General features: G+C 38.3%; 1 protein-coding gene across 1 annotated transcript in view; it reads left to right on the forward strand.

Annotated features, from left to right (window-relative positions):
- Nucleotides 1-22,403, forward strand: part of LOC114241187 (uncharacterized) — a 476,778-nt gene that overhangs the window by 8,758 nt on the left and 445,617 nt on the right. The window contains exon 2 of the mRNA XM_089740147.1: nucleotides 19,257-19,721. Coding sequence (XP_089596273.1) covers nucleotides 19,302-19,721 — 420 coding nt within the window. The 5' untranslated portion in view covers nucleotides 19,257-19,301. The remainder of the gene's footprint in view (nucleotides 1-19,256; nucleotides 19,722-22,403) is intronic.

Genomic DNA, 22,403 nt, shown 5'->3' on the forward strand with positions numbered 1-22,403 from the left:
TATAAATAAATAAATATTTACTAAAAATCACGCCACGTTAACTGGTCCCGTGGTAAGTTCGTAAAGAACTTGTGTTACAGGTACCAGATAACGGAAATAAATGTAATATTTTTATTATACACATACATGTATTTAATATACATCCATAACCCTGGAAAAGACCTTTTATATTTATCATACAAATATTCTCCCTTGGCGGGATTCGAACCCGCGACCCCCTTGTGTAGTGACCGTGTCACTTACCACTACACCAGACGGCCGTTAAATATATATCTAGTTGTGTCTATTGTGGTTTGTCAAGTACCATAATAGCGGAGAAGTTGCGCAGAGAATAAGTCAAGCACACTATTGACATACACTCATAATGTTCCAAACTTATACCAGTAAAAAGAAGTGATGGTGGTACTTTTTTTTTTTTATGGCTTCGATGGGTGGGATGACGCTTGTGTACACGGCTAAGATTTGCCATTGTTTCTACATTGTGCTACGATAGACATATTGAATGTCTTGAAAGCTAGTTGTTTTATTAAAAGGTTTTGTGAATGATGGCATTTCGGTAGGCAGCCGCTTGGCTCTGCCTCTGGCATTGCTGAAGTCCATGGGCGACGGTAACCATTCACCATCAGGTGGGCCGTATGCTCTCGTCTGCCTACAAGGGCAATAGAAAAAAAAATCTCGTAAACAGATGCTAATTTTTCCATGACAGGAAATACATAGCACTCCACAATGAAGGAACAGTTCATCATCAGCCTATACCAGTCCACTGCTGGACATAGGCCTCTCCAATTGCTCGCTATTAAGTACGATCTTCGGCTTCTCTCATCCTCATCTCTCAAGGGACAGTATCGTGTAATAAATATGAAATCCGCGATTTTTTTTATTTATTTCGTAATTGCTTGTGATAGAGCGCATTGAGCCAAGACGGGTGAGTACCGCCAACCAAACTATTCCTGCCACGAAGCACTAGTCAAGCTACTCAGTTTCAGGGGTGAACGGGCTTCTTACAATGCAGTTAAGACTTCCACTTGATGTCTCTAGGTCGACTTCCTTCTCTTCGCGTTGCTTTCTTCATTACTGAGGGTCGTGACTCCTCCGCTGCATCATTTTCTCACGTACGATTTCACTGCATCTGTTTGCAATCCTTGGCTTTGTGAAGGGCATCGTGGAACTTGATGTTCTCGTGGGATTGCGTCCTCTGGGACCTTCCCTGTCACCATCAACTGTTCGAGATTGTTCGAAAGGTCTTGTGGTGTCTATGTGCTCTGGTGACCACTCAACTTTACAACTTAGAACCATCTTAGAATGTTAAATACGAAAATAGGCAAAGATATTACAAATTATTTTTGGAAATTAGTTATAATGTAATCGATTCTCCGCGTGAGGTGAATTGAGTCTTTGAGTATCATTTATCTAAAAGCAGCGGTTAGTGATAGAAAAAAAACAAATTGGCCTCACATGCGGCGCATATTCTGCATAATCGAGTCTCCGAATGGGGTGAATTAAACTTACTCGTAGTTCAATTCAACCCATTTTCCGAGCGCTATGACATGTCCTTCTTCAAACGAGGCTTGCGGAGAGTACTTTATGGTAGGCCGCGGCTTGGCTCTGCCCCTGGCATTGCTGACGTCCATGAGCGACGGTGACCACTTACCATCAGGTGGGCCGTATGCTCGTCTGCCTACAAAGGCAATAAAAAAAAACAAAAAATGCACAAATCCAGCCTCACGTGGATACTGCTCCAACCTCTGAGCTGGGGCTCCCAAATACCAGCTACTTTCATTTGACTCCATACAGAAGAGGGCCGTTCGGATAGACCATAATCCCATTCTCACGAATAGAATCTAAATTCCTATTACGATTTTATGTACTTATTTATATACTGGATTAGTTTACCATCTATACCAATAGATGGCAGTGAAATATTACCTGAACAATTAAAATAGCGTCTAAATATTCGTTTAGTTATTTATTTTAACGACGTGACTATAAAAATTGTGACGTGTTAGAAACAAGAGTAATAATAAATGTGAGACTAAGTCGTAGTGTAATTTTAAATACATTTTCACCGAGCCAAAACCATAAACATAACGTTTTCAAGTATTTGATATGTATTAGAAGATCTCTGTAATATACCATTGAATTCTAAGTAGTTTGGATATACCGAGTGAAATTTAGTCAGCTATACGACGCCTTTTAATGTTTGTTAACCGTGTAGTTTAAATCACATTTTGAAATTGGGTCGTAAACGTGTGGTGTAAGCGAAAGGAATGTGGCGTTTTTTTTGTCCTCACCTTTTCTAATATGCGATGATAAATTTTGACTGTATGTACGTATATGGTTCAACTAGAGCGCAAATAAATGCTCAAAGCTTTAACCTTCACGAAATTGAGTCACACCCCTTAACTTTAAGTCTTGATCCGCATGGTACGTTTGGATGCCGCGATTATGTGCTCTCTTATAACCTCAATAATATTACGCGCTGGGGCTCGGGATAAATAAAACTTTCACCGAAGTACAAATTAAAACTCTTTAACGCTTAGAAAGAGTCCCTTCTTCTGCTTCGCTTCAGGTGATCCGTTCGCTGTTTCGCTTCGATTAGATTTCCGATTAATAAGTGCCTTCATGTCATTTCTGAAACGCTTTTATAGTCGACACGACAAGTCTACAATTATTGAGAACATTCCCGATAGGACCAGTCGTTTTGATATGTGTTTCCGCTATTTGATAATAGATGGCGTTACACTTCTCGAGTGTTCTCGGTATTACTAGTTATTTTAATATTCGTTTCTGCTATTTGATGGCAGTTGGCGTTACTTTTATCGGCGTAACAATAACTTCGCTTTCCGCTCTCAACTTGGCCACAAAGGTATCAAGTGACAAACCAACACGTTATGAATATAAATCGCCTTTGGAATTGAGACCATCTCAATACCATTAAGGGATCGCTCGTTAAGTTTTGTGTTCATTGCTTGAACGGTGATAAGTGCAAATTTAATATCTTTTTTTTTATTATTAGCTTCGTAAACTCTAGGCCTTTTGAGATTAAGCTCGGTTTTAGAGTGTTGAGGTGTGCTATTGTGACATATCCACCTGCAAGGGGTTGTAATAAAGGCTGCACAAGTTAGTGCTACTGTGTTGCTTATTATGAAGTAGTTACTGGCTTAGGTCTTTAGTCGGCGAAGAGCAGTATTGACAATATGTGGTTTATGAGTTTCACTAACTGCTTTATATCAAGTATGTATATTGAAGAAGGTAAGTATTGCCACCCCGCCTTTATCCGCAGAGAAGCATTAATGCCTTTCAGTTTGAAGGGTGGGGTAGCCGTTCTAGTGATAAAATTGAGACTTAGAACTTATATCTAAAGGTAGGTGATGGCATTAACCTTGTTAATGTCGTAGGGCTCCGGTAACCATATAATATTAGATGAGCCCGTTGGGTGAGCTCATTCACCCATCTGAGCAATAAAAATACTTTGAGATGTATGGGCATGAATCATCACCAGTACTCATATCTTATTGGGAGTGGGAGGTTACGTGAGTTTCGTCACACGAACTGCGTATAGAGTGTTTCTTCAGACAGCAAGTTTTATTGTAGAATGTAAAGAACATTTTGTAAAAGACTTACAAATTGTATTACTTGTAGATAATACACGCAAGCGTGCATTGATCGGAGGTTTGTCTCGTGTGTAAAGTAGTATTTATGAACCTGAACTCTGCCTATTGAAAGATGGTAAGTTCGAATTTCTATGAAGTTAATGTTTTCGGATTTTTTCAGGTGTAGTCCAATTCATTAGTTCGTGTATCTCTTTTGTTAAATTTTGAAAGTTGTTGGCATAGTATAATGTGGGATCAGTGACATGTGTGGAGTTAAATAAAATTTGGGTATGGGATAGGTCACGATGCTCTCAGAGAATCGTAATTCACTGGTTCCAATACGAGTGGTAGGATTTGTGGTAGGACGTCTTGTGAGTCCGCACGGGTAGGTACCACCACCCTGCCTATTTCTGTCTGCCTGTTTTTGTGAAGCAGTAATGCGTTTTGGTTTGAAGTGTGAGGCAGCTGTTGTACTGTAAAAACTAAGACCTTAGAATTTATGTCTCGAGGTGAGTAGTGGCATTTACGTTGTAGGTGTCTATGGGTTCGGTTAACACCAGGTGGATAGAGAACTCGTCCGGCCATGCAATAAAAAAAAAACCTTTCCTCAGCCCACTGTTGTAAGTATTTTAGTCACGAGTAGTTATTTAGTCTAACTAATGTATACTGCGACCTTCAATTATGATTGTGATGAAGCCCTTTCTTTGGCAACCGCTTAATAGTAAGATTATTCAAATTAATGAAGTCATAAAAACCTGCAAGTAGTTCACGCGCGCTAGAAATGAAATCTTACTCTCTTTGCCAACTTTTAAGACAGTTTTTTCGTTTTGTACGCTTAGAATTAGTGTGCTGCTAATTTTTTTTTTGTTATTTTTTTTTTATTGTTTAGATTGGTGGACGAGCTCACAGCCCACCCGATGTTAAGAGTGGTTACTGGAGCCCATAGACTTCTACGGCGTAAAGGCGCCACCCACCTTGAGATATCACTTCTAAGGTCTCAGTATAGTTACAACGGCTGCCCCGCTCTTCAAACCGAAACGTATTACTGCTTCACAGCAGAAATAGGCAAGGTGGTGGTACCTACCCGCGCGGATTCACAAGAGGTTCTACCATCAGTAATGACTCAAATTATAATTTTGCGGGTTCGATTTTTATTATACGATGCTATTTCTTCACCGTGGAAGTAAATCGGGAACATTTGTTGAGTACGTATTTTTATTATTATACTTTACGCTTTAGGCCCCTATGACTTCATTAACTTAGCTTCTAAAGAAAAAAAAACGGAAATAATTTTAAGCACTATTTGTAGTTATCCTCTTTCTCCACATGCAGTTCGCATCGTGAATGTTACATGAGTTCGGCACGCACAGCAAGCTTCCAGACGTTATCGATACGAACTTATATTGCGTTCTGTACATACGTATCTAAGCTATTTATTTATTTATCTACGACGGGCAGACAGAACAACAACTTCCTAAATCATTATTAATGACCCGATTGTGGAATATTTTTTCTCGTTACGGTAACGGATTGAGATTTCGTGGAATGGGTCAGACGATTTTAAACTGATAATAGTTTGTCTGTTCATTCAAGGTTATGAGTATTCATCATTATCTGTCGTCTTCCTGATTTACCGTCTCTTTTCCAAATTCGTCTCGTATTCTAAGATACTTAAGGATCATCGGAAGGAATCATTGCGCTCCTGGCGTTTGCGAGATTTTTACTGTTCTCGGATACATGCCATTTCGTCTTTGTCAGTCGTGGTCATTGCCACTACAACACATGCCTTTACAATGACCTAAAATATAGGGGTTTTGGTCCAGTTTTAGCAGCATTTGGCATCCTTGTTTTGCTCCATCTTGTCTTATATATTTTTTTAATCTTATAGTACTAAGTAATTTCTCAATCAAGCTGTCTAGGCCTTATATATTTTAATCAATTTGTATGTTTTATTTTATTTTATTGCCTTTGTAGGCAGACGAGCCTACGGCCCACCTGATGGTCAGTGGTCACCGTCACTCCTGGACGTCAGCAATGCCAGGGGCAGAGCCAAGCCGCTGCCTACAATCAACAATGCAATCCTGATACTTTTCGTACTTGTATTTTTTCATGAATCGATGTTTATGAAGCTCATGATTTTCTTATTCTTCACAAATTGATATAACAAATACAAATAATAAAAACATTTTTAAGGTATGATATAAATGGCAGTGATATTTTTAACGCAACTGAGTTTTGAACCTCGTACCCAGAGAGGTAGTCTCGTTGTGGTTTATGAGTACCAATAACTATTAGAACTAACAATAAGAGGGCTGCTGGATTTCCCCCCTGGCCTGGTTCGCCCTTCCTTAGTTAGCCTGCACTCCCCAGACTCCTCCGGAAAGTCCGTATTAGCACCAGGCTTAATGCGGACGTCCGTTCATCATGGGCCATTCAGCACCAGCGAGTCTCGACCTCAAATCATCCTCTGTACCAGACCTCGTTAGGAACCTCTGGGTATACGGAGGGACTTCGGTTTCCTCTGTATTTTGTACCGTATGTTCCATGGGGAGTGCTCTGAGGAATTGTTTGAGATGATCCCTTCATCTCCTTTTTATCATGGCACCCCCCGCCATCGGAGCAGAGTTCATCCATACTATCTGGAACCACTGCTTTCATCGACAGTGCGTTTCCAGAGGTCTTTTTTGCCACGTACCATCCGGCTATGGAATGAGCTCTCCTCCACGGTGTTTCCCGAACGCTATGACATGTCCTTCTTCAAAAGAGGCTTGTGGAGAGTATTAAGCGGTAGGCAGCGGCTTGGCGCTGCCCCTGGCATCGCTGAAGTCCATGGGCGACGGTAACCACTCACCATTAGGTGGGCTGTATGCTCGTCTGCCTACAAGGGCAATAAAAAAAATAAAAAAAAACCTCTGAGTAACCGGCTTACAGGAGACAACACGCTCCTAGTCGCTAAGAAGGGCAAATGAACTTTTCTGCTCATATGTGCTAATAATACAAGCAAATATAGACAGCATGCCACGTGAGACGTCTCATTTCAAAGCAACTTAAAGTTTTTAGTATGGAACTTTTACACGAACGTGCCGCAGTTGAGTATAGAGTTAACCGCTCGAGGGCCAAGTTAACCAAGAAAGTTAATTTTAAACTGCTCTCTTCGAATACTGTTATTTAACTTTGGCGTACTGTTACAGAAATCTCCGCGAACAAATCAAAATTATCTTAATAATGAATTCATTTTCAATTGGGCGAGTTTACGATTCAATAAATGATTTTGAAATTTTGGGTCTTGCTTTGTTTCAACACCATTCTAGTTTCTCATTAGTGATTTCTCGTGCTTAAAGACTATGGCAATGTGCGCTTATATGACTTCACACAAAGTAGGATCTTACCTGTTTTCTGGAGTAAGGCATAGGTGTTTTTTTTTAATGCTTAGATGGGTTTTGAAGTCGTAGGGTACTTACGTGGCAAAAAATGGTGGTGAAGGGTACTTACGTGGCAAAAAAGATCTTTGGAAGCCAACTATCGATGAACGCAGCGTATTGAAGTCGTCGTGGCCTAAGCGATAAGACGTCCGGTGCATTCGTGTTGAACGATGCACCGGTGTTCGAATCTCAGACGGGTACCAATTTTTCTAATGAAATACGTACCCAACAATTGTTCACGATTGATTTTCACGGTGAAGGAATAACATCGCTTAATAAAAATCAAACCCGCGAAATTATAATTTGCGTAATTACTGATTGTAGGACCTCTTGTGAGTTCGCGCGGGTAGATACCACCAAAAAAATGGGTGGACGAGCTCGTGTGGTTATTGTGTTCACTGAAGCTGTAAGTGGTCACTGGAGCCCATAGACATTTATAGCGTAAATGTGCCACTCACCTTGAGATATAAGTTCTAAGGTCTCAGTATAGTTCCAACGGCTGCCCCACCCTTCAAACCGAAACGCATTAGTGCTTCACGGCAGAAATAGGCGGGGCGGTGGTACCTACCCGTGCGGACTCACAAGAGGCCCTACCACCAGTAAGGCATAGGTAATGGTATATATACTTATGATATCACACCCACCGAGCGTATTTTTTATCGTTTTAGTGGAAATTAAAATAGAACAGAATGTGTGATATTTATATTCATGGGCAGTTCTCAAGGCCATTGCTGTAAACGTGATCTTTGCAAGTTAGACAGCACACACTATCAAACATAAAACTGTATAGCCACGACACAATATTACTCATATCCTGCAATTTCCGTCCCTATATGTTGCAGTCTGTTACTCCTCCCGTCCCGATCCTAAACCAATAAATGATCGTGCGCGCCTCATTACACATTACACGTCGGCGCGACTCTTTGATATGCCGTTATTTCATATCTATATGTAAGTTGTTTCTGTTGTAAGGTTATTTTGTTGGCAGAACAAGGTAAGGTTATTAAAACGTGAATGGTTTTAATACTATTTTCTATAAGGTTTATTGAATGTTTTTGAAGTGAAAACTTCTTTAGAATCGTTGTGATTTCAAACCGGATGCAACGGAAAAAATGACAGGTAAGAGACACAAATACAAAAATGTGTAGGATGAAGCCAGCAAAGAATGAGACAGAAATATACATACTATTTAATACAGCGCCATCTGTGAGATTTTTTAATACTAACGTGTGTATGAAAGCTCTTGTAGTGAATTTTAATTTAGGATTATACGTGAAATTAAAATATCAATTCACAGAGGGCGCTACCTTACAATTATTTACTAATGACAAAATTTTACATATACTTAAGACGTTTAGGATAATTGTATTTTAATTTTGGAAGGTTTCACTTCTACCACGTGTGAATTGCACACATGTTTTTTTTTTTCTACCTATGCTGATAGCCTTGAGAGGCTATTTCAGCTTCGCCCTAACGTTTGTAGGTGAGCTGGAGAGTTGCTAACACTGACCCTAGCAAGAGAAGTGCTTCGCAGAACCTACCACCGGATCGGAAACGCGACCCACTGAGAAGATCCGGCGAGAAATTCAGTGGGCTGTGTCTATGGGTTAGTTCGCTCGTCGAGCCCTTCGTCGCAAGCGACGGGTTCGACGAGGACGGTGACCGGTTTTGAAACAATGCGTCCTATATTAGACATAGTATAAAGTTTAGGGGTATTAGAGGTTAGGGTCTCAATGATTGGTTAAGTCATTTTTGAATAGACGCAGACGATTCTATAGATGAATAGAAGCCTTATGCCTATTAGTGACGGTTAAATAATTAATTAAAAAGAATAAGTTCCTGTTTAAAAGGATCAGTGAGCGTAAAGCGACCCGTTTTATTTCCGCCTTTGAGTTTTTATTCGGCTACATGAGTTTAATTCTTCGTATTTTTACCTTTGCACAAAAAAATTTAGAGGAAGTCTTCTGCATTCGCATTGTGAAATCAGAAAATTTTTCTCTATCTTAAATAATTGTTTAGTTAAAAGTCGTTATGGCCTAAAGAATAACACATTTGGTGTATTCGTATCTAGCGATGCACTGGTATTCGAATCCCGTTGGTAAGTAACTATTTCTAATAAAATACGTACTTAACAAATGTTCACGATTGACTTCCACGGTGAAGGAAAATCATCGTGTAATAAAAATCAAGCCCGCAAAATTATAATTTGCGTAGTTACTGGTGGTAGGTCGTTTTGTGACTCCGCACGGGTAGGTACTGCCACCCTGCCTATTTATAATTTATATCTCAAGGTGGGTGGCGGAGTTTACGTTGTAGATGTCTATGGGCTCCCGTAACCACAGCAAGTGGACCGTGAGTTCGTCCACCTACTTAATCAAAAAAAAGGGTGCGTGTACTTATGTACGCGCGTAAGGAGTTATACTTTATTTTTATTAAATGTATTTCTTTTTTTTTTAATATTAAATAATTAATAATAAATATTTAACGTTAAAAAATGAATGCTAATAACACTTTTTTTTACGAGTGTACATGCGCGAAAGTTCACCTGCGGCTATATTCAGACTCGCCAAGTTACGTCGGTCGTATTGTAATGAGCGATTTAGTGGGCAACTTCATTCTGTTAATATTGTGTCACGGTGCGTGCGCATCGTAAAGTTTCACTCTCATAAATTTTTCATAACGCGCCTAAGAAGTATAACTTCAAAAAATAAAACAAAAAAGTCACTGCTACTAATATTTTTTCATTGTTCACCTTAGATTATGATATTCTTTACAGTCTTGCATTCGCAGATATTATAGATCAATGTCTGTCTGGCTCTAATTTTATTAAATCTGTATTATTTATGTAAAAGCAGCGGTTAGTGATAGAAAAAAACAAATAGCAACAGCCTTGCAGTCTTCCACGTGTATTGGCATACATGGGGTGGACGTTTCGAGCGATGTCCAATTTCGGAGACATTTGGAGGGCAAAACCAAGTTGGCGTCCAAAATACTGGGAGTCCTCAATAGAGCGAAGCGGTACCTCACGCCTGGACAGAGACTTTTGCTTTATAAAGCACAGGTCTGGCCTCGCGTGGAGTTATCCTCCCACCTCTGGGTCGGGGCTCCCAAGTACCAGCTACTTCCATTTGCCTCCATACAAAAGAGGATCGTTCGGATTGTCGATAATCCCATTCTCGCGGATCGTTTGGAATCTCTGGGTCTGCGGAGGGACTTCGGTTCCCTCTGTATTTTGTACCGTATATTATACAGTAAATTTAGACGCAACTAATATATATTTCAAAGCGAATGTGGGCATCGAAGTGGTCAAGGAGCTAGAGACTTCGAAAATTTAGATGTGTCTTTTAAATTTTTATTTTCCGATTACGTTAAATTCCATTCTATTTTATTTCTAAGCCATAGATCGGTGACCGTGACGAAAAGTGTTAAAATAAATAAGTTTAAAGCTTAAATAGTAAAAGTGCACCCGTTACACAGTTTTTCTGAAATCAATTTACAGTTTTTTTTATATTTTTTTATTGCCTTATAGGCAGACGAGCATACAGCCCACTTGATGGTGAGTGGTTACCATCGCTCATGGACGTCAGCAATGCCAGGGGCAGAGCCAAGCCCCTGCCTACCGCTTAATACTCTCCACAAGCCTCGTTTGAAGAAGGACATGTCATAGCGCTCGGGAAACACCGTGGAGGGGAACTCATTCCATAGCCGGATGGTACGTGGCAAAAAGATCTCTGGAAACGCACTGTGGATGAACGTAGTGGCTCCAGGTAGTATGGATGAACTCTACTCCGGTGGCGGGCGGTGCGATGGTAAAAACGAGATGTCGGTATCAAATATACATACATAAATTATACATACATAATCTGGGATTTACGTAATATATACTATATATTAAAAAATTTTAGTGCTTTGGTGGGTGGACAAGCTCACGCCCCACCCGGTGTTAAGTGGTTACCGGAGCCTATAGACATCTCCAACGTAAATGCCGTCACCCACTTTGAGACGTCATGAGTTCTAAAGTCTCAGTACGGTACAACGGCTGCCCCACCTTTCAAACCGAAACGCATTACTGTTTCACAGCAGAAATACTTAATATTTATATGTATTAATAAACACATGTATAAATTTAATAAAAACCCTCTATTGTATTTGCTATAATTAGTTAATACGAAGTACATTTAATTAATTAAACAATCCAAACTCCCTGTCTAAGCTCGCATTGACTCCATACAATGTAAGAGAAAAAGATTACTCTTACCTTATCTTTTCAATTATCTTTTTCCGTTCGATTGGTCGTATTTATTGGCTTCATTGAGCACCTCTGGTAATTACCTTGGCGAAATAAGGAAAAGTATTATTCGGTGTCTGTGTGTGTAATCAAAAGCTTTTTATGTTATTGGAATTGAATAAAAAGTCTATTGAAATATAGGTTAGGTTTTATACAAGTTAAGAACTTGCTCGGCCCAATTGGTAAGACGCCCGGCGTGTCTGAGTAGTTTCAACAAATGTAGTTAAGTCTCGCCTTGTGAGTTAAGTCTCGCTGTCACTAACGGTAATTGTATAAAATAAATGTATAATTTATCGGAACTCCTACCACCATTTTGAGGTAGCGTAGTTTTAAATAATCGAATAACCTAGATACATATCTTCAAATAATTATGGACTAACATAGATTACACGTCCTTGCGTATCCATCAGATCAAATAGCCTCGGCATTAGACGCCCTTAGCTCTAACACTAGGAGTAGGCTTAGGGAGCCATACTCGTTGAACTTGGCAAAGAGTTCGATGTGCAGCTTAGCCCATGTATCAGCCCGCTGCTTCTCGCCAGATCTTCTGATCGGGTTGCGACTCCAATCCGGTAGTAGATTAATTCGCGAAGCAGCTGCTCTTGAGTTGTTAGGTCTCCTTTGGAGGCGCTCAAGCAGTTGTTAGCATATACCAACCCTCTTGGTTGAGCCTTTGCTCGCCTACCCGTCCAATTATTACAACACAATTAATGAGTTTTAAATAATTTCATGTAAAGGTGTGTTTTTCAATTTGTTCGTCTTTGATAACTTTTAACAATTGCATTGTTTATAGATCGGAAATTTCGACGATTTTTTGTCTCGAGAATATTTATTATTTAAACTTAAAGCTTTCAAGCTGGTTTAATGATTGCACACGAACTTGGAAAAAAAACAAGATCCCACGCATCGAGCACGTTGTTCCGGGATTTATTGTCGTTGACGGCTTAAGTCTTCTAGTTGTCAAAAAGTATGTTTACGCTAGCGCAGATGCTCCAGCTGGGTAAAAACAGCTTTGAGAATGCAGCTGCTAGAAAATTTTGCTGGACTTGGCAACTTTTGGTAAGCTTCGTCGAGTTTTCTTGTCTTCAAGCCGCAAAGCTTAAAGAAAACAGTCTACAACCGGTGCGTTCTATATGATCAGTGCATCATGAGCTTCGCAGCCGAGGCGTGGACACTTACGGTAGGGCTGGTCCGAAAACTTAAAGTCGCTCTAAAAGAGCGATTTTCTTAGAGATCGTACCGGAATTAAGTTTTTCGCCAAAAAACCAAAGCTACCGACATAAGCTGAAGTGGCAATGGGCCGGTCATGTCTGTCGTTGTACCAATAACCATTGGAGTAGATGAGTTCTGGAGTGGACATCGCGGATCTGTCAACTTTTTTTTTATTGTTTAGATGTGTGGACGAGCTTACAGCCCACCTGGTGTTAAGTGGTTACTGGAGCCCATAGACATCTACAACATAAATGCGCCACACACCTTGAGATATAGTTCTAAGGTCTCAAGTATAGTTACAACGGCTGCCCCCCCTTCGAACCGAAACGCATTACTACTTCACGGCAGAAATAGGAAGGGTGGTGGTACCTACCCGCGCGGACTCACAAGAGGTCCTACCACCAGTAATAACGCAAACTATAATTTTGCGGGTTTGATTTTTATTACACGATGCTATTCCTTCCCGTGGAAGTCAATCGTGAACATTTGTTGAGTACGTATTTCATTAATTAGACGTGTTTCATTATGTAACTTAGTGTCTCGAGAGAGGTCTATGTCCAACAATGGACTATAAGAGGCTGCTAATGGTCATGATGATAACGATAATCGTACGGCATATTTAGTTACAAAAAAAAAACAACTTCGTGTAAGCTACTTTGATTGTGTTTCATCAGTTTCAAAGCATCGGCTAAAAATTCGCTGACGCAAAGTGTTTTCGCATCACCGGTTCTTGTGTAGGTTTAATTGACAGTTCGGAAATACATTGTTATTTTATGATTGGGTTGCTTAACTATCAATGCACGACTAGCATAAGTAGACACTATCCGGTAGTCTAAATATAGTGGAAGATACATTGTATAATTGATAATTATGTTGGCTGTCTCCAGACTAGGGTTTATATACTGCGGGAAACAGAGGCTGATTAATATACTTAAAAAAGTTTTTTTTTTAAATATACACATAAAAATATTGAACACACAAATTAACGTAATCCGACCTTCAACCTAATCACTGATTCAGTCTGTCGAGCGATTTTAGTTTACGATTTTTCTGCTATCAATTAGTTAATGCAGTTGAATTAGATGAGCAGGTGTGATCTTAATACGTCTCGCGTTTGGTGGTTGGTGGAGCTCGTGTGAGGACGTAGCTCCTTTCTTGAAGCACGAGTAGGAAACATCAGTAGTACAGCCTTCTCACTTTTCAGATTAGCGTTGTCTATACATAAACAATGGTTGTTCAATTTCTGAACGTCAAAATGTCAGCGAGCGCCGTCAGCCATGACACCAATTCTCTTTCAAATCCAGCCGCCAAGAGCAACTCATCAATATTATATTTCTCTTATATTAAGTCTTTAAATTGTAATGTGAAGATTCAATAAATATTTCATGCACAAAATACAGTTCACGCTTAATAATTATCATAACGCGACAATGGTGAAATAGTAAAATACCATTTCCTCCGTAAATCGAGACTTTTTAATAAATGTATAAGAATTAGCCTAATTCATTGATGTCAATAGAAAAGGGAATTTATTAAATGAAATTAATATTGAATGGATATATCAGGAGAATGAATAAAATGAATCTTGATTTGTCAGTGATTACGGTTCAATTTCGATCATTGTGGGAGTAATAAGTTATTGTATTAAGAGGTAACTATTGCTGCTGCAGAAATACATATGCATGCAAATGGTAAGGTAGGGACTAGTTCACAACATAGTCCACCATCAGCACCTTTGACATCCTTTTACAGCCCACGCTTTGAATTATTCTACAAATGACTCGTCATTAACTAAACGTCATTGTGGACAGTTTGTTTAGTTTGACAGAGCATGTCATTACGCAGCAGTAATTACGGTAAATACTAGAGTTAGACTTCGCCTTTCTGACGTCTGGGCGTTAAATTTTTAAACGAGGCGAATCGTATTAAGCTGCTGTTTTGATTACACCGGTGCAGACTTTTGTCCTAGTGAAGTGAAAATGAATCTTTGTTCTCTTCGGCGGCTAACGTTTTGAGAATTCGAAAATAGAACAGTATTGCAGTAGTTTATTAAATTCAAAAACAAACCTGTCCTCTGTGATAATAAATACGCTAGAAACATGGCTCTAATGGAGCGCAACTATTTTATATTTATATTGCCATTACAGCAATTTATCACTGCAATATCCATGATTGTTTGTTGATGAATATTTCCGGTAAATTTGTAAACACAAATTATTAATTATTGTGTTAGACTCTTTGTAATATTTTTATAATGATTTAGAATGCCCGCCGACAGTCAGATAACTGGGACAAAGTGATTGTGACGGGCAAAGTAGAAGGAAAGAGACCCCGCGGCCGATTACCTAGCCGTTGGTGTGATCAAGTAACCGCTCTAACTGGGTTGCCAGTCGCAACCGCCATTCGAGAAGCTGAGGACCGGACGAGGTGGAAACAGCTCACGAGGCAGGCCACGGTCAAGTTTCAGGGACATGACCTTCAGTAATGAAGAAAGCAACGAAGAAGAAGAATAGAATACTCCAGAATTAATTAAAAATAAAATACTTAATTGCGTTTTCTGTACTATAATAACGAAACAACATTTAAAGCACTTAATCTCTTTTAAAATTAATATTTTAAACAGTATTATTATAGAATGCAAAACTCAACTATTCTTTTCCCAGTCAGGAGTAACTTCGTTTAAGAAAAAAAAAAATTAAAACTAAAGAGTCTTAAGGGTATTAAATGATAAAGGTTTTTCTTTATATTTTCTTTGAAATAGGTACAATACATACGATATTATTATACGTATATTATAAATATTATAAAATAGGATGAAACAGACACTATACTATAAGCTTATTCGGAGTAGAGTTCATCCATATTACCTGGAGCCACTGCGGTCATCCACAGTGCGTTTCCAGAGGTCTTTTTTGCCACGTACCATCCGGCTATGGAATGAGCTCCCCTCCACGGTGTTTCCCGAGCGCTATGACATGTCCTTCTTCAAACGAGGCTTGTGGAGAATATTAAGCAGTAGGCAGCGGCTTGGCTCTACTCCTGGCATTGCTGAAGTCCATGGGCGACGGTAACCACTTACCATCAGGTGGGCCGTACGCTCGTCTGCCTACGAAGGCAATAAAAAAAAAAGCTTGAGACTCATTTCTTAAGGTTGAAGATGGCATTCAATTTCTGACGTATATGGGCTCTGGTAATCATATGACACAAAGTGGTCTATGAATTCGTTCACTCCTCTACGAATTAATAAAAGCAGTTTCCAAAATTTAATTTTAATACAATAATTGCAAACGCGATTCTCCAAACGATACTTTACTTCACCCGTTCGACTTTTCGCTATTAACGTCGATTAGTAAATTGAAGATAGAATTTCCTTTCTTCATCGTAATTTCTTTGTAAACCCTCCTTTAAATTTTTTATCTTCTGTGCCATTGAATTGTTGGATTAAGTATATTTTATGTACCCTTTTATGTAGTTTATGTTGTATTGAGTCGAGATAATTAATGTGACTATCAAACTACTTAGTCTGGCCATAAATACTGTTACAATTAAAAATAAAAAAAATCTATTGCAAATAACATTTATTACTTTTACAGTGTGTTAGTTTAATACATAAATATAAAACAATTTAAAGTATAAAAAGCTTATTCGAAGTGGTCTCCATTGGCTGCAATACAGTCCTTTAAACTTTGAGGCCAATTATCAATAGAAGCACGCACTCTTTCCATGGGAAAAATTTCCACTGCCAATCGTACGGATTGTTTTAGGGACTCCAAATTATCATGGCGTTTAGAGCAAGCCGTACTCTCTAAAACTGACCATAAATCATAATCCAGCAGATTTTGAAGTTGTCGTGGCCTAACGGATAAGACGTCCGGTGCATTCGTGTTGAGCGATGCACCGGTGTTCGAATCCCAGGCGGGTACCAATTTTTCTAATGAAATACGTACTCAACAAATGTTCACGATTGATTTCCACGGTGAAGGAATAACATCGTGTTATAAAAATGAAACCCGCAAAATTATAATTTGCGTAATTACCGGTGGTAGGACCTCTTGTGAGTCCGCGCGGGTAGGTACCACCACCCTGCCTATTTCTGCCGTGAAGCAGTAATGCGTTTCGGTTTGAAGGGTGGGGCAGCCGTTGTAACTATACGTGAGACCTTAGAACTTATATCTCAAGGTGGGTGGCGCATTTACGTTGTGTATGTCTATGGGCTCCAGTAACCACTTAACTCCATACCTACTTTGTGTAATGCAATCACAGTGATTCGGTTCTCTTTAACACCCCACTCCATTTTAATATCGCAAAATATTGTACAATGTATTGGCGCCAAAATGAGAAAACTCAATGAGCAATCATATAAAAATGACAGATTCCAAATTCAAATGTAATATTTTGTTTATTTTTAATTGTAACAGTATTTATGGCCAGACTAAGTATATGCCTATTGCAGGACAAATAGTTAATGTTGAATTGTCTATAAACGTGCCTAATAAAATCTAATTGGCTATACGTTTTCATAACATTTATTTAAATCATTTCATTTCAATCATTTTAGTATAACCTAAATCACTAACAGAGTCTACTTTCTTATTTTTAAATGTTCATTGTAATCGATAGACTTCTTCATAAATGTAAATAACCTATGTTTTGAGATATTTACAAAGAACTTGCTTATAAGAAAGTAATTGAAATTTATCTTTGTCTTGCTGCATTTTGCGGCTGTCGTTTAAGTTTATAATCTCTGAGAGAGCTTTTTGGTCGCCAGCAAACATACATGTGTGGTATAACACATTTGCTCAGATCTAATAGGTAAGCTTTATAAAATAAATTCCCAAGGCAATATAGCTTTTGGGGTAGAATAGTGTGGTGCCTCTCAAGCCGGAACAAGTGACTGCCTCTCGACAAAAATAGGCAGCACCTACCCGCTACGACTTACAGTACTCCCTATCACCGTAATATGCAATATGTTACTGCATGAAACGGCAAATTACTTCTACTAGTCGATAAGGAAACACAAGTGGTGTTATGGCTAAACAAGCGTATCCTTCTGTTTAATTCCTGAATAAAGAGATAAAAATACTCGAAAAAAAAAAATGCTACGAGCAACCGATACGATCTGTATATTAATATTATTTAATGCTATACCGCTGCCAAGTTCCAGTGCTTTTTTTCTATAAATTGATGGCTATAAACATTTTGAATCTAAATTTCAAAATTTGTGTATTTTTATGCTGTTTTCAGATATATTTCAATGACGTAAACCAATTAAAAATGTAACGAAATGTAATGGAAAAACTTGATCAAGTTTTGGAGGAAAAAGTGGGTTACAGAATCGATTTTAATTTCAGTACAAATTGCAATCTTGCCTGTAGATTTTTTTTCTATTTATTAGTTTCTTTTTAAGTAAGCAAAGTGTAAGCAACCGTTTTCCGTGCTTTTGTGGACGCGCTGAGTTTGTTTCACCACTTCTTCCAAAGACTGAGAGTATTTTTTTAGATAGATGTGGTTGATATTAATTTGATGCTCAACAAGTGATGAAGAAAAATCCGAAAACACGGAGCCACTTTAGTCCCGAGCGTTGTTTGATTCAGAGACACGGAAGAATCTCGAGGGGCCGCGACCGTATAAATATAAATAGAAAATTAAACATTCAATTCTGAAGATATCTAAAATAATGGCACTCCATTTCGCGAACCTTAACTCAAGTTCAAACAGAGTGCTACAGCATAATTGTATAATAAGACGCTCCGTCTATTTCCTGATGAAAAGGGGACTTCAAAATTAACGATTACAAAACGAAGGAAGCATTGTTAACAGGAAGGTCATCCCGGGTCATTTATTACAATGGAACGGCCTCTAATCTCCCAAATATTAGAATGTTAATGTCATTTTAGGAGTCGAATTGAACTCTGTAATGAAGTTGAGGGCTTTAGTTCTGAGGGTCGATCTTTAATGGTTGAATTTATGGCTTTAATAATATCGGGTATTTGGGTTTATGCGGTAAATTAAGATTTTTAATGTTGGGAATGGTTTTTAATGGCAAAACAATCTTCATAACTAAGTAAATCTGTGTATCGTTTTCAAATTTGTTTTTACCAACGGTGTTCCAATGGAATATATTGATGATCTGCGAGGTAATAGCTAAATTTTACGTTTTAGAACACAAAGTCTTTCCTTCGTGTGAGCTTCGACCATGAATATCTGTTCGATTCGTATTTTTAAACCCACAGTCTTATCACTCGATACGAATTTATCGGGTGTTTTATACGCTAGGAAACGTATGCCCCAAAGGATTGGACTTGCTTTGAAGATTATGATATTTTTGTGTTCCCCTTTAGATGTATTTATGTGACGTTAGGAGCGAAAGCGCTAGTTTTCTAGCAAATATCTACTCCCACCCTATATAATTGACTCCATCTGTAGCCTTTGGGGGTCGATTGGCTACTTTCTAGACGAAAACAGGTGACGAAACGACTTGTTACCAAGGACAACCAAAATAACTATGGTAGTGACATCAGGTCCAGTTTCTTCGGACAGTTCTATAGTACAATGGTACTAATTCTTAATTTACGCAAAATATATTGTAAGACTAGGATTGAAACCTATATATGTAGATATAGTTTATAACCTCCACTTATTTACCATAGTTCTGAATTCCTCTGCTCGTCAATATTAATATAAGTAAAGATCGCTTTGAAGATATGTATAAATAACAGCCTATTTCTGTTTATTTTGTAGATGAAATCCAAACGAATGCGGGGGCTCCAGATCCCATAATAGAAAATGGAGAGGAGAGACGAACTTCATCGTCATGGCTGCAGTATCGCCAAGCAGACCATACTGACCACTCACCCCAGTGGTCTCCAGACCAGGGTTTCAGTAGAACTGGCTAACTTCGACGCTCTATGCCTCCACTCAGAATGTAAAAGCAACAAAAGACAGGGCTGGGAGGGAAGTCCATTTTTGAACAGACGAGGAATTTTAGGTGGAGTTTCCACTCATACCACGCCGGTTCTTGGGAGACGTAGTGACGCTGTGAACGAGGGGAGACTATCACAACAATGTACTCCAGTAATGAGGAGAAGGGAAGTGGACAGTCCCGGTGGGTCTCCGATACCTTCGCGGAAGTTTGAAGATGAAGAATTTTGTGATGTGGACAATAGTGTGATTAGCGGATGGCTGAAGTTTCGGGACAACAAACGGGTGAGTGATTTATTTTTACAATCACTTTTGTTATTTTAACAGATTTGAAGATATGATAAATACAAAACTGTAAAAAAGCCGTTTCGTGACTGTGTATGTTAGGGATATTTTTCTCCTAGTTTGTATCGATAAATAGTAAGCGTGTTCTATTTAGGTTGATACATTCAACTTTGCTAATGTCTGACCTTAGTTGACACGTTTTGATTCTCATATTAAAAAAAATTCACGGACCCCATATTGATATTATCTGATTTTGATCACTTGTGTTATTTTCTCAGTAAATATGAATTTAGCTTTAATCCGAAATATCTCATGTTAAATGTGTAAAATCCATCTAGAAAAGTAAATATATGTAAAATATAATAATATCTACACTACAAAATATATTTCTCTCTTTTTCTTTGGTTGACTTGTCGAAAGCATTTATTTATTCAAATATCAGTAAAACTAAAACAGTAAGCATTCAAGAATATTCCAAAATCATAGTCCTGCCAATGTCAATAAAAATGTTCAATTCAAACAACTTTTAACGAGATTATTTCAATTATCACAAAACAAAACTTATACTTAGACACGTTTACGGCTCAATAGCAACTATTTAATCAAGTTAATTATCACACCTACATCTGAAAACAGGTCACATTCAGTACCGTAATTATCAGGCGAATGTAAGGTCTGGCTTGATGAAAGGGGCTCGGTGGAGCGGAGTGTAAAGTGTGGCTGAAGAGCGCCGGAACTGGGCTAAGGACTTGCCATAAGGAACGTAGGGATGCGGCCAAGGACTTTTTGTCGACGTCGATGATTAGGGTATTAAAAAAATACCTACTGACTGACTGTATACTTCAATTATTCTGTAAAAAATATTCGAACTTGTTCAAGTTGCGTCTGTATTACCTGTGACAGATCAGAGATTCGATCTACGTGCCACCGTGTCCAGTAGAGGTTGTTTTTTTTGGAACTTCATAGCAATGATAATGGTGGCGGAATTCCAATACGAAGAAAAAATATTTCGTTAAAGAACGATTAGATTAATAAATTATCCAAACTGTTAGGAGCAGGACACATTATATGCCTTTCCAGGTAGGGATAATCATCCTGTATATTTCTGGCGAGAAGCACTCAGGCATTTCGTTTTGAAGGTAGGATTGCAATTTCTTAATATAGTTGAGGCACTTACCTTATAGAAGATGTTTAGGTGGTGGTATGCATGATGTGAAAAGAGTGGGGCTTGATAATGACGAAAACTAGGTGAACTGTGAGTACGTAGTTTGTGTATGGGACTAAAGAAAAGCATAATGTAACTCTTGATATTTTGTTTCATCTAGTTCTTTCGTCTATATTAACCAATAGAATGTGCAGTGTAGTTAGATCAAAGTTAATGTTGACTAATAATATTGAGTGTTAATAAAATATTTCAAGCTACAAATGTTAGGCCGTTAACCTGTGATTTAGATACGTAACTGAAATTTTTGCGTTTTAATAATAAAAAAAAAGATCCTAACGATCGTCCATAAACAGTCGGAAATGTGCAATCCAACGGTCGTGTAAATAATGACTCTCATTTACAAATCCCGGATGGACTTGCGACATTTCGTTGTCAACGGTTGACAATAAATCATTGAAGACCCCAATAAACAACGCAATTATCGATAGCCGTGCGATTTGATGTTTTGCCGGACGTTCCTGACCGATGATTTCATCTGGCCCAACGTTAATCTGACAAATTGAGTATTGGTAATTGCATTAGCGTGTACGTACGGTTTTCTTCGGTTAATGATTCGTTATCGGAGGAATTTTTTTGACTTTTGTGTAGGCCTATGATATATTACCTACGAAATTGCTGTTTAGTGGACCGAAAGTTTAAGGCATCTTTTTGTTAGTATTGTTTATTTCTATCAATCAAAACGTTGATTCATGAATCGTTGTCAGCACAGTTATCATTTTTCAATACCCTTCTTGAAGAAGTGTACGGTAGCCAAAAACTCTTCAAAGGTATTTTGTACCTATTGCCTCTCGGTTTTCTAGAAAAAAATTGTCTAAACTCTGGAAAAGACTTTCACTTTCTAAGGTTCTTAGTCTCTGTCATCCGCTAGGTAGATGAGATTAGATTTGATTGTAGAAGTTGCTTATTATGTTTTTTTTATACCTTCACTTCACTTCAATCAATTACGCGACTCGTTTTAAAAGTTTTTTATTTTATTTTGACCTAGTTTTTGTGTCATCAATTTATTTGCCGCACAGTAAAATTAAGAATATCAAAATGAAAACAAAACTCGTTAAATTAGCTCCGATAAATGACAAGTTGCTAAATTTGTAATCTAATTGTTTGACTCATTTGACTTCTTTCTCTAGAAAGAAGAACACCGATGTTTTTTCAATCATCTGCTTGCATAGTCTCTTGTCTTGCGAATGATCAAGCATAGCAGAGGGAGCTTGGAGTAGCTTTTTAGTGAGCAATAGGTTAAAAATCGGTTATGTACTTAAATGTCAAATTTCAATTAACTGTATAATGTCTACATACACATTCATTTTAATTATTTACTCATAAAGTGATTGAAAGATTCTCATCTGTCCGTCAATCACTTTGCTACACCGGTACCAATGTTTAAATGTCAAACAAGCAGAAGAATGATCTTGTAATATTTAGAAACCTTTATCATCAAGACTTCCTGCAAAAGTATT

The sequence above is a fragment of the Bombyx mandarina genome, chromosome 03 (assembly GCF_030267445.1).
Source record: "Bombyx mandarina strain Sakado chromosome 03, ASM3026744v2".
NCBI lineage: Eukaryota > Metazoa > Arthropoda > Insecta > Lepidoptera > Bombycidae > Bombyx > Bombyx mandarina.